Here is a 12,467-nt window from a genome sequence, read left to right on the forward strand (position 1 = left end):
CTTTATATTTATTGAACTCTAAATATTTAAATAATTTTTTATTTTCTTTACCGCGCAACATGTGTGGAAATTAAAATTTTGAAAGTAGGTTGGTGAGACCGACCGTAACCATCCGGTAACATGTCACCGCAAAATTATGCTTACGCAATTATTTCTCTCTCACCAACCTTGACAAATCGTGTCCCTTCATTTAGCCGTCAAATCTAACGGCTACACAGTTTCGACGATCACAGTTTTCGGTAGCCGGTCACGCGCGCCGTTGGCGTCTACAAATAGAGAGTCGTTGGACGTGAGACAGTGTGCTTCGAGCGAGTCCTCTTCATTCCAAACTCTTCTTCGTATCTCTCTCTCACCACAGGTACACATTTTTCTTTTCTTTTTCTCACTCTCTTCCTTTCATCCCATTACTATTACATGTTTTTATAGTACATGTTTTGTTGTTACAGTTACAGATCTCAATTTTTATTTTCCTTTTATGTTTTTTCGGGATTGCTCCATGCTGGTTAACTTTGTGTGACTGTTCAAGGTTCACGGAATCTTAAAGATATGTTGAGGTTTGGAAGCTGAAACCTCGATTCAAAAACTGGTGTTCGTTTCAGTTTTTCTTTTATTCTAGTAAATCAAATGTTGTTCTAGGAATAGTCCGTTTCTAAATTTGAATTTTTTCTCTCTCTAGATCTGTTGCTGCTGATTTACGTTATTTATTGTTTTAATTTAACTTTTGAGCATTATATCCACTGGTTTGCCTGGACGTAAATAAAGTCACACATCATTCAAATAAGGAGATGAACATATGTTTATATTGTCTCCATCAGTAAAAAGGTCTTTGAGTGGTATCTAAAAGCAAAATCGTGAAAGTTAGGTCCTAAACAGACAATATCTTACTGATACGAAGACATGTGTATATGTGTAATAATCCTCGATGCAAACCACCTAGCTTGCAAGAGACTTTAATCACATTGAATGTTTGAAGTATTATGCCGTTCTTTGTTATCATTTTTAGTTAGTCACACGCATAAGGATGCAGAAATAGAACCACCTTATTATGTACCAAAAAGAAATATTACTTCCTCAAGTTGGAGATCGTTTGAGTAAATTTCTCAATTAACTTATTCATAGTTAAAAGTTCTTTTTTATTAACTTCTCTTATATCTTATTTTTAACTTATCCAAACGCTATATTTAACTAACTTAATTAAACTTCTTTTAATTTTTAAATTTTTTTTATAAAGTGTTTATAGAAAATTTTATCCAAGCTTTCCTTTACAATTTTCTTAACTTGACCAATTGTGTAGTGGATTACGTAAAACTGCTTTAGATAAATGATAAGTTCAATTTTGCTCTTAATTGAACTTCTTAGCGTAATGTCCTCTGGATCTCTAACAAAAATGTTCTTCTAGGAGTAGTTCATTTCAGGATCTCCCCTCAATTTGCTTTTCCGGATGTTTTGACTTTCAAGCTTATGAGCAATGTTAGACTAAACATTTTGTTTTCCATTTTTGTGTAGCTTGAGAAATGGCGACAGAGACATTTCTATTTACCTCTGAATCCGTCAACGAGGGTCACCCTGACAAGCTGTGCGACCAGATCTCTGACGCAGTGCTTGATGCCTGCCTTGAACAGGATCCTGACAGCAAGGTTGCCTGCGAGACATGCACCAAGACTAACATGGTCATGGTCTTTGGAGAGATCACAACCAAGGCCAACGTAGACTACGAGAAAATTGTCCGCAACACGTGCCGCAACATTGGATTTGTCTCCGACGATGTGGGCCTTGATGCAGACAAGTGCAAGGTGTTGGTCAACATTGAGCAACAAAGCCCTGACATTGCCCAAGGTGTGCATGGGCACTTCACCAAGAACCCAGAGGAGATTGGTGCAGGTGACCAGGGTCACATGTTTGGTTACGCCACTGATGAAACCCCTGAATACATGCCACTGAGCCATGTCCTTGCAACAAAACTAGGAGCTCGCCTTACTGAGGTTAGAAAGAATGGGACATGCGCTTGGTTGAGACCAGATGGTAAGACACAAGTGACTGTAGAGTATTACAATGAGAATGGTGCCATGGTTCCAGTTCGTGTCCACACTGTCCTCATTTCCACTCAGCATGATGAGACTGTGACTAATGAAAAAATTGCTGCGGATCTTAAGGAGCATGTTATCAAGCCTGTGATTCCTGAGAAGTACTTGGATAACAAGACCATCTTCCACCTTAACCCTTCTGGGAGATTTGTCATTGGTGGTCCTCATGGTGATGCTGGTCTCACTGGGAGGAAGATTATCATTGATACTTATGGTGGTTGGGGTGCACATGGAGGTGGTGCCTTCTCAGGGAAAGACCCTACTAAGGTTGATAGAAGTGGTGCCTATGTTGCGAGGCAGGCAGCAAAGAGTATTGTAGCAAGTGGACTTGCCCGCAGGTGCATTGTTCAGGTTTCTTATGCCATTGGTGTTCCTGAGCCTTTGTCTGTCTTTATTGACACTTACGGAACTGGAAAGATCCATGACAGAGAAATTCTCCAACTTGTGAAGGAGAATTTTGACTTTAGACCTGGAATGATCACCATTAACTTGGACCTTAAGAGGGGTGGTCATAGGTTCCTCAAGACAGCTGCCTATGGACACTTTGGAAGGGAGGACCCTGACTTCACCTGGGAAGTTGTGAAGCCACTCAAGTGGGAGAAGCCTCAAGCTTAAGGTTGTGGTTGTTTGATGAGTGAGAGAATTTTAATCATGCAGTAGAATTTGGATTAAAATTTACTGTACCCCTTGCTTGAATGTTTGCTATTGGAGGGTGTAATTTTTTACCCATTGGAAATAAAGTGTTTTGTTACACATGAATTTTTATATCGAGAAATTGTTTTTTATGTTTACATATACATTTATTTAAATAAATATATTTACACAATAAAAAGTACTTTCAATTTGAAGATTAACTTTAGTCAAAATCTGCTTGTCCGGGGATTAAAGGAATGCAATAATTTTTATAAAAGCAAGATCCTTCTATGCAATTGATTGATTCCTCGCATTCATCTTTTTCCCGTTAGTGTCCAACCCCACTCCACCAACACCTAAACAAAAATAAATAAATAAATGAAAAACAGAAATTAGCATCATTTCCTTCTAAACCAAGGCGAAATGAATTGAAAACTTCCGAATGCATCTGATTGTAATTTCATTAAAATAATTTGAAGATTTTGAAAGAAACCAATCATATACCCATCCAGCCTCAAATTGCAAATGCCAAACTAATGTTAAACACGGCTCTAGTGTCTGTCTTAATGCATTTTTTTCTCCAATTAAAGAGCATTAGAGAAGCAAATTGTCTTTTAAAAGCTGTACAATCATTTCAGTAGTAGTGTTGTATGTTGCATTTTGAAAATTGTATAACTTTTACGAGCCATTGTTGCTAGCTTATTTAAAAGAAAAACCAGATTCAAAAAATTATGAAACAAAAAGTAAACAAAGATTGGCACTTTTCCCCAATTTTCAAAGCATTATTCATCAAAATCTTGCTTATATATACAGTGGTATGATTAATTGGACATATAAAATCTCAACAAGTTTATTTGGTCCCCCGATTAAATTCATACCGAAATTGTCCCCATGACTGAGCAACATACCCAAAGTTTTCATTATAAACACCAACTTAATCCAATATTTTGAAGCGTCCGACTATAACTGCTTCCACTTAAAAGATATGTTCTGTAATAAGTCGAAATTTATCAAGCTCAACGATAGAGAACAGTACAACTGGCCCATTTTGCTGCACAGAAAAACCTAGTCAAATTAGTGTGCTATATACCATGTTATGCAATATAACCGAATCTTGAAAGACATTATTTTTGTGGTTTTTATGTATGTAAGCAGAAGATTTCCCCCCCTGGCTTTCCTTATAAATTATAATTGATATAACCTGAACCCATTTTTTAATAAAATAATCACACCATTTTTTTTGTACAAAGATTCAAGCCTAAAACTTCATCCATACTATCCCAACTTTCATATTTGCATTCCCTTATGATCAAATATTGTTATTCGAAATAACTTATAATTAAAATCATTTTAGGACATTTTTGTGGAAGAAAGAATCTTTTTCGTATAATTTAAACAAATACAAACATGCTACAAAAGTAACATCGGATATTTCAGTTTAATTACGATTTAAACGAACTCGTCATTTAATCAAAAGACAATACTGTAATATTCCATACAAGTGTTGCACTAAAATATAAAGGATTGTACCAAATAAGGTTTGAAGTAGAGTTGCATCTACATACATTGTACAAGGACGGTCATTTAAGGATAGATAATAAATACGTAAATAATATTGCACAGTTTAGCTAATACAAAGAAGCAGTCCTACATTCAGTCTATGAACGCATCCTTACATTACCTATCAAGTTTTATTGGGTTGCAAGTTAATGAACCTTAGCTTGTTCCAAAGTCCAAGGTTTCCCACCTGAAGGGTCGGAACATACATATAACTTCCGGTGAGCTTTTAAACAGAAGGGCTACACAGACACAGACTGCGGCTATGGCCACCATTGAGAGCATTGCAGGTCTGTATACCAAAGACCTGCCTACTGCAGTTCTACAAGAAGATTTAGTGTCACAAACTTTACAGTGCCGTTGGCTAAGCCTTACTTCAGCCTTTCCAATCTCAAAGCTAGTGGATGACTCATTTTGCTTCTGGTTTGTATTGTTCTCTGTCGTATTGCTTGGAATCTCAACCACCACATGAGTTGCTCCTTGTCTCTTGTTAATTTTTTTCTGCACCAAGTGAATGTAACCATAATGGCCACGTAAACGTGCATAATCCTCTGGTGTGGAACCTGTGCTATCACGAGCATTTTTCCATGCTGCAATTCCCACCTGTATTTAAAACTCCATGTTACTAATGTAGCACTAACCTGAACACGTGAAGCTCCAGATTTCCAACAAGACATAAAGATAAATGATTATCACTTTCTATCTAGGTTTCACCTAATTCAAAGTCGGACAATACTAGTGGCAAGAGTAGTTTGATAGGTCAAGATGCTATAAGATTGTTGGTCCCCAGAGATCACAGTTAATAACACCCAATTAAATATTAAAAAGGCAGTATGCAACAGTGTCAGACAATATTTCAAATACTGTAAAAACTAAATGCAGAATTTGAATATAAAATGTAGGAAGAAAATCTGCAGCATATTTAAAGAAATCTATACTAGCAGTGATATAAAATAAAGTACAGAAATTTTACCGTGCAGGGATCATTAGTTAAAGCATCGAGTACATCCTCAGAATCATCTTTCCCAGCTGCTATATGGAGTGGTGTCAAACCGGCAGGACCAACAACATCAGGTCTAAACAAAAAGGTCTGATTATCTCCATCAATTAATGCCTTGCCTTCAGGTCCTAGTTCATAAGAAATATTCTCAGGAACATATCTCAAAAGCAACTCCACTAATTGCTTGCTATTTCTCCTTACAGCTTTGTGAAGGAGACCCATCTCTGAAAGTGCAATATACAGGGAAGGATGATCTCCTGTATTTACAGTTCCATCAAGAAGTAGATTCAACAGTTTTTTCACTACTGCACACCAATCATGATCAATGGAAAACTCAATTAGCCACTTGAACCGTTTCAATGAAAAGAGATCCACACTAGAGTTCAACTGAACCATCCTTAATTTCATTTGACTTCTGTGAAGAAGCCAGCCCATTTCATGAATAAAATCCATGGCTTGATTTTTGGCTTTAATTTTTCCAGTCCCTTCAATATTCGGATCAGTTTCACTTAATTCTAGAAGAGGCTCAAGTGCACAGATTTCTGAGCAAACATCCTCCTCCACAACAATGAAAGGAAAAAAGCTGCTACTCAAACCCTGGTCCTCAATCTAGCAAATCAAGAAAAAAAATGTAGAAAAAATAAAATTCAGCCATATAGCATTACCACAGCATTGCTTATCTTCAGCAAAAAAAAATAAAATATGCCAGTGTGGCACGCACACTAGTTAATGGATGCATGCTAGTGTCAATATTCTACAATAATCAGATCACAAATTATGAGTTAGGACATCACTAACACTCAACAGTAATCAGTGTGTGTGACTGAGTGCCATAACAGAAAAAACACCTCTACTTTTTTCTAAATGTCTTCATGAAAAAACTAGCCAGTCCATCTCTACTTTTTTCTGTTGATAATGATAATGTGGGAGAGTGAAGAAAAAGCACCTCAATAAATCCTCTTCCATTCATCACAGGGACAGAACATGAAAACTGGATGCACTGAAGTTCATCAGACTCTTTGGAGTATTGATCCATTGGCACATCAGCATCTTCACAGGGCAGATATTTCCCTTCTAAAGCACACATTAACCTGAGGGTAGGTTTAAGGGTCATATCACACACGGGTTCAACAAAAAATTACCAAGTATTTTAACTACAAATTATGCAAAGGGTCGACAAGCCACAAAGCAATAGAGATTACCTAGTAGCAGGGCGTATCAGGTTGACACCCTTAACAGAAAATTGAGCTTTCTTTGATGCTGGTACAGCAATTGGACTAACAGTCAAAATCTTGCTATAACTGTGACTTCTGAAAGGTAAGGAGGTATCTATGACAACTTGACCTGCCGCAAAAAAATTATGGTAAGGTAACTAGTCATGTAAATAAATACTGTTAGTTATAAGATATAATTATTTCATACATAAACCACATTAACATAACAACAATGACAACTGAGGCCAAGACACAAATTAGATGTATATACAAATCTTTTACATAGATGACTTGTCACGGCAAGGATTTCCAATTTTTTTAAGCATATAATGAACTTAATTAATACTGAAATAATTTTCTGACTAAAGTTATCTTGCCCCCAAACAACAAGAAAGACATGGCAAGAGACCATTAAAAATGAAGGCCATCTGATGCTGCACCCTGATGTGAACCCATCCATTTCTCCAAAAAGTATCATCTGAGACATCCAGCAGCCTACTCAAACTTGAAGTCAGATCATAGCAAAGCTGAAAAAAAGGGGGGGGAACATGTAAGGTCAAGGGTGTCCCCTGTTAAAAGAAATAACTACATGTAAATAGTTTTATAAGGAAAATGCTTACTTCCTCCCACAAAGCCTCAGCCTGACGCAGATAAATGGTCAAAACAATACAACCAGGACGTATGTAGCTCTCCATATCAGTAGGACTGTGGGATAACCAGTCAAGAATCTGGAAATTGAAACCCTCCAGTGTTATTAAATTTCAAAAGAATGAAATGAATAGCAGTCACTCTCAGCAGCTTTAGAAAGCTTAAAGTACCTGTGCTCTGAGTACAAGAGGAAAATCATTTGGCTCTTTACCGAAGAGCTTAAAAACAATTCGATCTGTGCGACTCTGAATGATGGAAACAAAACATTAGCTGTTAAATGACAACAATCTCAATAATAAACTGAATGTAAAAAAGGAATTGTTAAACAACCTAGGCAAGAAAATGGGAAATAATTACCAATATTTATTAATTTAATCTTTTTTGTGTTTTCCCACCAAAGGTTTTTTTTTTTTTTTGGAATTGGGGGGGGGGGGGGGCGGCGCAGGGGAGGGGAGATAAGAGAGTTTAACAAAACAAAAGGAGCAAGTAGCTAAATACAAAAAATTTCATGTTTCAAGAATGCATAGGGTAAGCAGTTGCAATACGAACAATTTTCCCCCCTGAAACTAAAACAAGCAACACCACACTTGACACCTATGGAAGGTCCAATATTGCCTTTCTCACCACCATAACTACTGGGTGCTTCTTACATCCTCAAATCAAGTTAATGCTTTCATATCAGATAGAAGGCCAAACCCAGACATGCTTTTTAAACTAGGATTCATAGGCATTTATGCTAAGCAAGAATATTCAAAATACTGATATCCATGTCTAAAAATTCAATCTTAGTAGCCTAGTGGCACCTGAATTCCTTAGGAAGCAAAAAAGATGGAGGGTTTGATCCCTTCATATATGCTAAGCAACCTCTACCCATCCCCTCACTGACTCTGAAAATCTCCCCTCAAAACAAATACTCCCTATCCTCTTTATAAGAACTAAAAGTTTTGCTTGGTCCTTTTAATAAGAACCATCTAAAATGTCTCTTGCATTAAAATTTTCTTTCCAAAAATACCCCTAATTGATTAATTTTTCTTAGCTCAATAATAGCAAGTGGAATACATTAATGCCTTAGGCTCTTTGAATGTATAACAACTCTGTCTAATATGAAGAGCCTTTTGGAAACCTTATTTTGACTCTTACATGCAAAACCAATAAAAATTAAAGCAATAAATATATTAATGACGAGAGATTCAAAGAATTAAAACTAATACAGATATTTGAAAAAAGAATAACATATGTCTCATTAATGCTAGTGATAATTTTGGAAAAACATAAATTAGGACAAATTTAATGCTACTAATTAAATAACTATTTTCCTTTATCTTTGATGAATTAGTTAATTGATTCTTAGAAAAAGGATCTAAGGAAAAGCCTTTGTACTCGTGAGGTAATTTCTGTAAAACAACCTTTCTATAGAAAGTCACATAATCACGGGGATGACAGTGTCGAAAAGCACAAGTAGAATAGCCAATTCAAAATAAGTCAGTACAGACAAACATACCTGAGCTTCTCCACTGGAACTAGAAGGAGACTGAGCAGATGCAGAATCTGAATTTCCATTTGTTTGGGGTGGACTTGACTGATGAGAATCTTGTTGTGTCCATGGGTAATCAAGAGAGCCAGTCACAAGATTTGTAGAGACAGGCAATCTTTCTAAATCTTCCATACCATCATCTGAGTCAATATATATGTCATTCAAATCAAAATTATTCATCTTGATCTGTCCAGCAGTACTGTCCCTGGCTTCTGAGTAGGCCGGAGGACTGTCTGAAACACTGGGCTTTATAGAAGACATGACATGCTGATCAGCAGCCCTAGCATCATGTGCATGCATCTGTTGCTGCATTGTAGCCACAGATACGGTTTCATGTTTTCTAGTATCAGTTGGAGAGCCTTGAGATCCATTGGAGAATAGAGTTGACACCATCTCAGACTTCCTTGATGAACCCCCTTCTCTCAGCAAATTTTCTGGTTCACGCAAAAGGTTAGATATGTTCTTGCTCCCTTGCTCACCATTCTGACTAGCAAGACTCCTCAGAATATGAGTTAGTAGATCCTGATCTGTAGTCTGATCTGACCTGTCAGCTATAATTCATTAAAATAAGTCATTATCCATCCCCCATAAAACCTCAGCTGTAGCAGAAATACCACTCAAAAGAAATAGATATGAGAATAGTCTTATTAAGCAAACACAATCAGATTTCATGAAATGTCCCAAATGTTAGTCTAACCATATGCTGCAATAAATAAGTGTTTCATTGGTATAAATTTAATTAGTCTAATGAGATCATAACATCAGAAAAGATTTATACTTTTGGCAATTTGGCATAAACAAGGCATCAGATTATATGTACTCAAAATCAAACAGCCACAAATTATTTGAAATTCATCAACACTAAATTTTTTTACCGTAATATGGAGAGAGTGCACAATCAGTTGTGAAAATAATCAGGCTATTAACAGGGCCTAAAACCTAAGATTTTTTTATTAATTTTTCATCAGCAAAACTGAGAGAACATAAAGGTAATTGCTTGACCCGTAATTAAAGCACTAAAAATTGATTTCATAACCTAATAACTAAAAGTAAATGTTAGTCATGACCCATGAGTAGCAAAACCAAAGTTTCAGGATAACTTTTCAATGCATCAGCAAGTTTACTCGAGTTTGAAGCTCATTAAAAGGTCCATTTCTTAGGATTTTGTGAAAATTTAGTGACCAGACAGTGCATCTTATTGCCACGGTTAAAGAACATGGCTCCAAGTCCAACATTTTGTTCGGTAACATACCTCCAGATTCTTATTAGTGGAAATTAACCTTGTGATGAGAGCAGATAGCTCACTAGGTAAAGTTAACTAGCAAGCACACAAACCAACCTCTAATCATTTTCCTTGCTCTCTTTAAACCTGTTAAACCCAGCTTCCTCTTGAAAACTAAAAATATCCCATTTTAGTCATCTTATAGCCCTTAAAGCTCACAGTCTCATCAATAGAAATAAAGAAGAAAATGTAGAAGCTACTCTTATGCACAACCTGTTTTCCATCTGACACGCTATTTTCCATAGAAATTAAGTGGACAACCCAACCCAAATTCTTCAACATGAAGTGAAATACAAACAGGGGGAAGAAGATAATTCCTCCACACATGGGCCTAGTTACAACTTATAACTAATTTTTGTGTAAAAATTCAGACCAAAACTAGTTTTAACTTTTAACACATCTTGCATGACAAAATACCACTCTTTAAACCATATTTTCAGCTGACTGAACTACCTTTCTGCAGCTATTAACATAGCAATAATGTAAAGAAAGGAATAATTTAAATTATACCGTAACATTTATCATTTCAAACTAGAGACACAAGAATCAAACAGTGCCAAAATAAAACAATCAAGCATATATTACATGAAATCAAATCCTCTAGGTGCTAGTTACAAAGATAATGATTTAAAGAAATACTCACAATGCATATTTGAAAGTATCTTCAATAAACTTATCAAAAGATAGCTACTAGTCTGATCATCATTTAATGAATTTCCATTAGGAACAACTTCATGATTTGTTTTCCTTCTTCGTTTATTATGGCCTGCCAACCGCCTTCGGCAGCTTCTCTTCCCTTCATCAAACTCTTGAAGCAAGTGAAACCTGTTGATGGAGCAAGAGCATGTTATAAAATAAACTGATTTATACTTTAAATGCTTGCATAAAAATAATAGCAAATGATTGAATGAAGAACTGCCAAAAGAAATTTATAACAAATATTCTGCTATATTTAGATATAATTCTCAATTGTAAGTGATTTGCTACATCTTGATATCATATTTAATACCATTTATTCTCTTTATACACATAGTAAATATGTGAAACAAATTTGTAGTGATCAACTACGGCAAAAGTTGAAACCAATAAACAAACGAGGGGAAATTACCTGCTACATTGTTGACAAAATCTCTGCATTGCATTCCCCACAAGAGCCTTACTGGCCTTTGAGTGCATCTCACAAACTTTATGTCGTCTATGATAATCCTTAGCTTTGCTTAGATCAGCACTGCAGTCCTCCACCTGACAAACAGCTCGACTTGAAGTACTTCCAGATACTCTACTTTTCTTCCCATTCATACCATCCCAGCTCGCAACTTCCCTATCCACCACTGTAGAAGCATGACCACCAAGCTTTAAGCTAAGAGTACCTGCTTCCTCGTTCAAACCATCATCCTCCAGCACAATAACTCTCCTTTTCTTGTCCCCTTCCTTGTTCCCCTTCGGATCCCTAGGATCTACTTCCTCAGAGCAGGAAGAAGAACTGTTAGAGGGACCTCCAGCCACCGGCACCGGGATCCCAGACCCAAGAGGGAAAAAATGTTGTCCCACTCCCACACCATCTGCCGGCACCGGATTCAGCCGACTAGCTATGAACAGATCACCATCCCATCTCCAATCATTCAAATCCCACTCCGAGGACCTCTTCCCCAAACCCCTCAAATCGGAGGAAGCACCCACTCCATAAAAATGATAAGCTTCAGCACCAAATCTAGCTTCCATGGTCACTACCAAAAACACCAAATACTCTTCAAATCCAAAAATTACAACTAAATTCAGTTACAGTACGAAAGTAAAAGTAAGGAATCACAATCAATTCGCCTTAGTTTATCCCCAACAGTCCAAAAATAGCACACCCACGCAACCATGGTTCCAATTAAGCGCAATCCACATACTATAAATAAACCACTTCCAATTTCCCAAGTCAACTACAGTAACCGAAACCTAGCTCAGCTCAAGTACCGAGACGCAAACTCTTCCTTCCTATCTACAAAACAAATTATCCAAAAAAAAAAAAAAAAAAACGGCAGCAAGAATAATTAAAAAAAAAAAAAAAAAAAAGAGGTTACAAACTAAAATTCAAGAACAAATTGATGACAAGGCGAAAACAAACATCGTACCGGTACGTCAGAGTGTTGGCGTGAGAAGCAAAGCAGATCGGCGGCGAGTGATGTCGGAAAGTGCGCCACGCAAATGGCCAACAAGTTCTGTGGACCGAAACGGTGGTGGTGTTGTTGATTATGATGATGCGATGTGAACGCGATTTTTTTTGTTTTTTTTATTTTCCCTTTGGGAAGGTATGGTTTGATATTGTATCGGGAAAAAATTGGAGCAAATAAAAAATAATAATAATGATAATAATAATAATAATAATAATAATAATAATAACTGGTAAATGGTGGTGGGATTGGGAACAGTACACCCCACCAGGCACAAAGTGGTGGGCCAGTAGCACACACTGCGTGTCCCTCGTTATGGAAGGAGGACCCAAAAGATGCCTTTGCTTTCCTAACCC

General features: G+C 36.7%; 2 protein-coding genes across 4 annotated transcripts; one reads left to right on the forward strand and one right to left on the reverse strand.

Annotated features, from left to right (window-relative positions):
• Positions 1 to 202: 202 nt before the first annotated feature.
• Positions 203 to 2,843, forward strand: LOC109808944 (S-adenosylmethionine synthase 1). 2 transcript variants are annotated; one of them, XM_020372145.3, is made up of 2 exons: positions 203 to 358; positions 1,507 to 2,843. In XM_020372145.3, the coding sequence occupies exon 2, from the start codon at positions 1,515 to 1,517 to the stop codon at positions 2,697 to 2,699; it is 1,185 nt and encodes a 394-aa protein (XP_020227734.1). In that variant the 5' UTR covers positions 203 to 358; positions 1,507 to 1,514; the 3' UTR covers positions 2,700 to 2,843. The 2 variants fall into 2 exon arrangements, with proteins under 2 accessions (XP_020227734.1, XP_082915787.1); XM_083059661.1 differs by lacking the exon at positions 203 to 358 and adding an exon at positions 531 to 554.
• A 1,339-nt stretch (positions 2,844 to 4,182) lies between these two features.
• LOC109809856 (squamosa promoter-binding-like protein 1) lies at positions 4,183 to 12,262 on the reverse strand. Of its 2 annotated transcripts, none has more exons than XM_020373262.3 (11): positions 12,073 to 12,262; positions 11,061 to 11,935; positions 10,596 to 10,777; positions 8,638 to 9,221; positions 7,307 to 7,381; positions 7,109 to 7,216; positions 6,898 to 7,015; positions 6,477 to 6,618; positions 6,221 to 6,365; positions 5,248 to 5,883; positions 4,183 to 4,877 (listed from the first exon to the last, which is right to left on the reverse strand). In XM_020373262.3, exons 2-11 carry the CDS (start codon positions 11,672 to 11,674, stop codon positions 4,434 to 4,436), a joined length of 3,048 nt encoding a protein of 1,015 aa, XP_020228851.1. In that variant the 5' UTR covers positions 11,675 to 11,935; positions 12,073 to 12,262; the 3' UTR covers positions 4,183 to 4,433. The 2 variants fall into 2 exon arrangements, with proteins under 2 accessions (XP_020228851.1, XP_020228850.1); XM_020373261.3 differs by having other exon boundaries at positions 11,061 to 11,939.
• Positions 12,263 to 12,467: the final 205 nt, after the last annotated feature.

Source organism: Cajanus cajan, chromosome 7 (assembly GCF_000230855.2).
Source record: "Cajanus cajan strain Asha chromosome 7, NIPB_CcT2T_4, whole genome shotgun sequence".
NCBI lineage: Eukaryota > Viridiplantae > Streptophyta > Magnoliopsida > Fabales > Fabaceae > Cajanus > Cajanus cajan.

Excerpts from the sequence above, each read along its gene's own strand:
- LOC109808944 (XM_020372145.3), top strand. The coding sequence starts at position 1,515 with ATGGCGACAGAGACATTTCTATTTACCTCTGAATCCGTCAACGAGGGT.
- LOC109809856 (XM_020373262.3), bottom strand. The coding sequence starts at position 11,674 with ATGGAAGCTAGATTTGGTGCTGAAGCTTATCATTTTTATGGAGTGGGT. Across the intron at positions 7,217-7,306 it reads CTCTTGTACTCAGAGCACAG|ATTCTTGACTGGTTATCCCA; the intron begins GTACTTTAAGCT and ends TTCAATTTCCAG. Across the intron at positions 6,366-6,476 it reads CTGATACGCCCTGCTACTAG|GTTAATGTGTGCTTTAGAAG; the intron begins GTAATCTCTATT and ends ACCTACCCTCAG.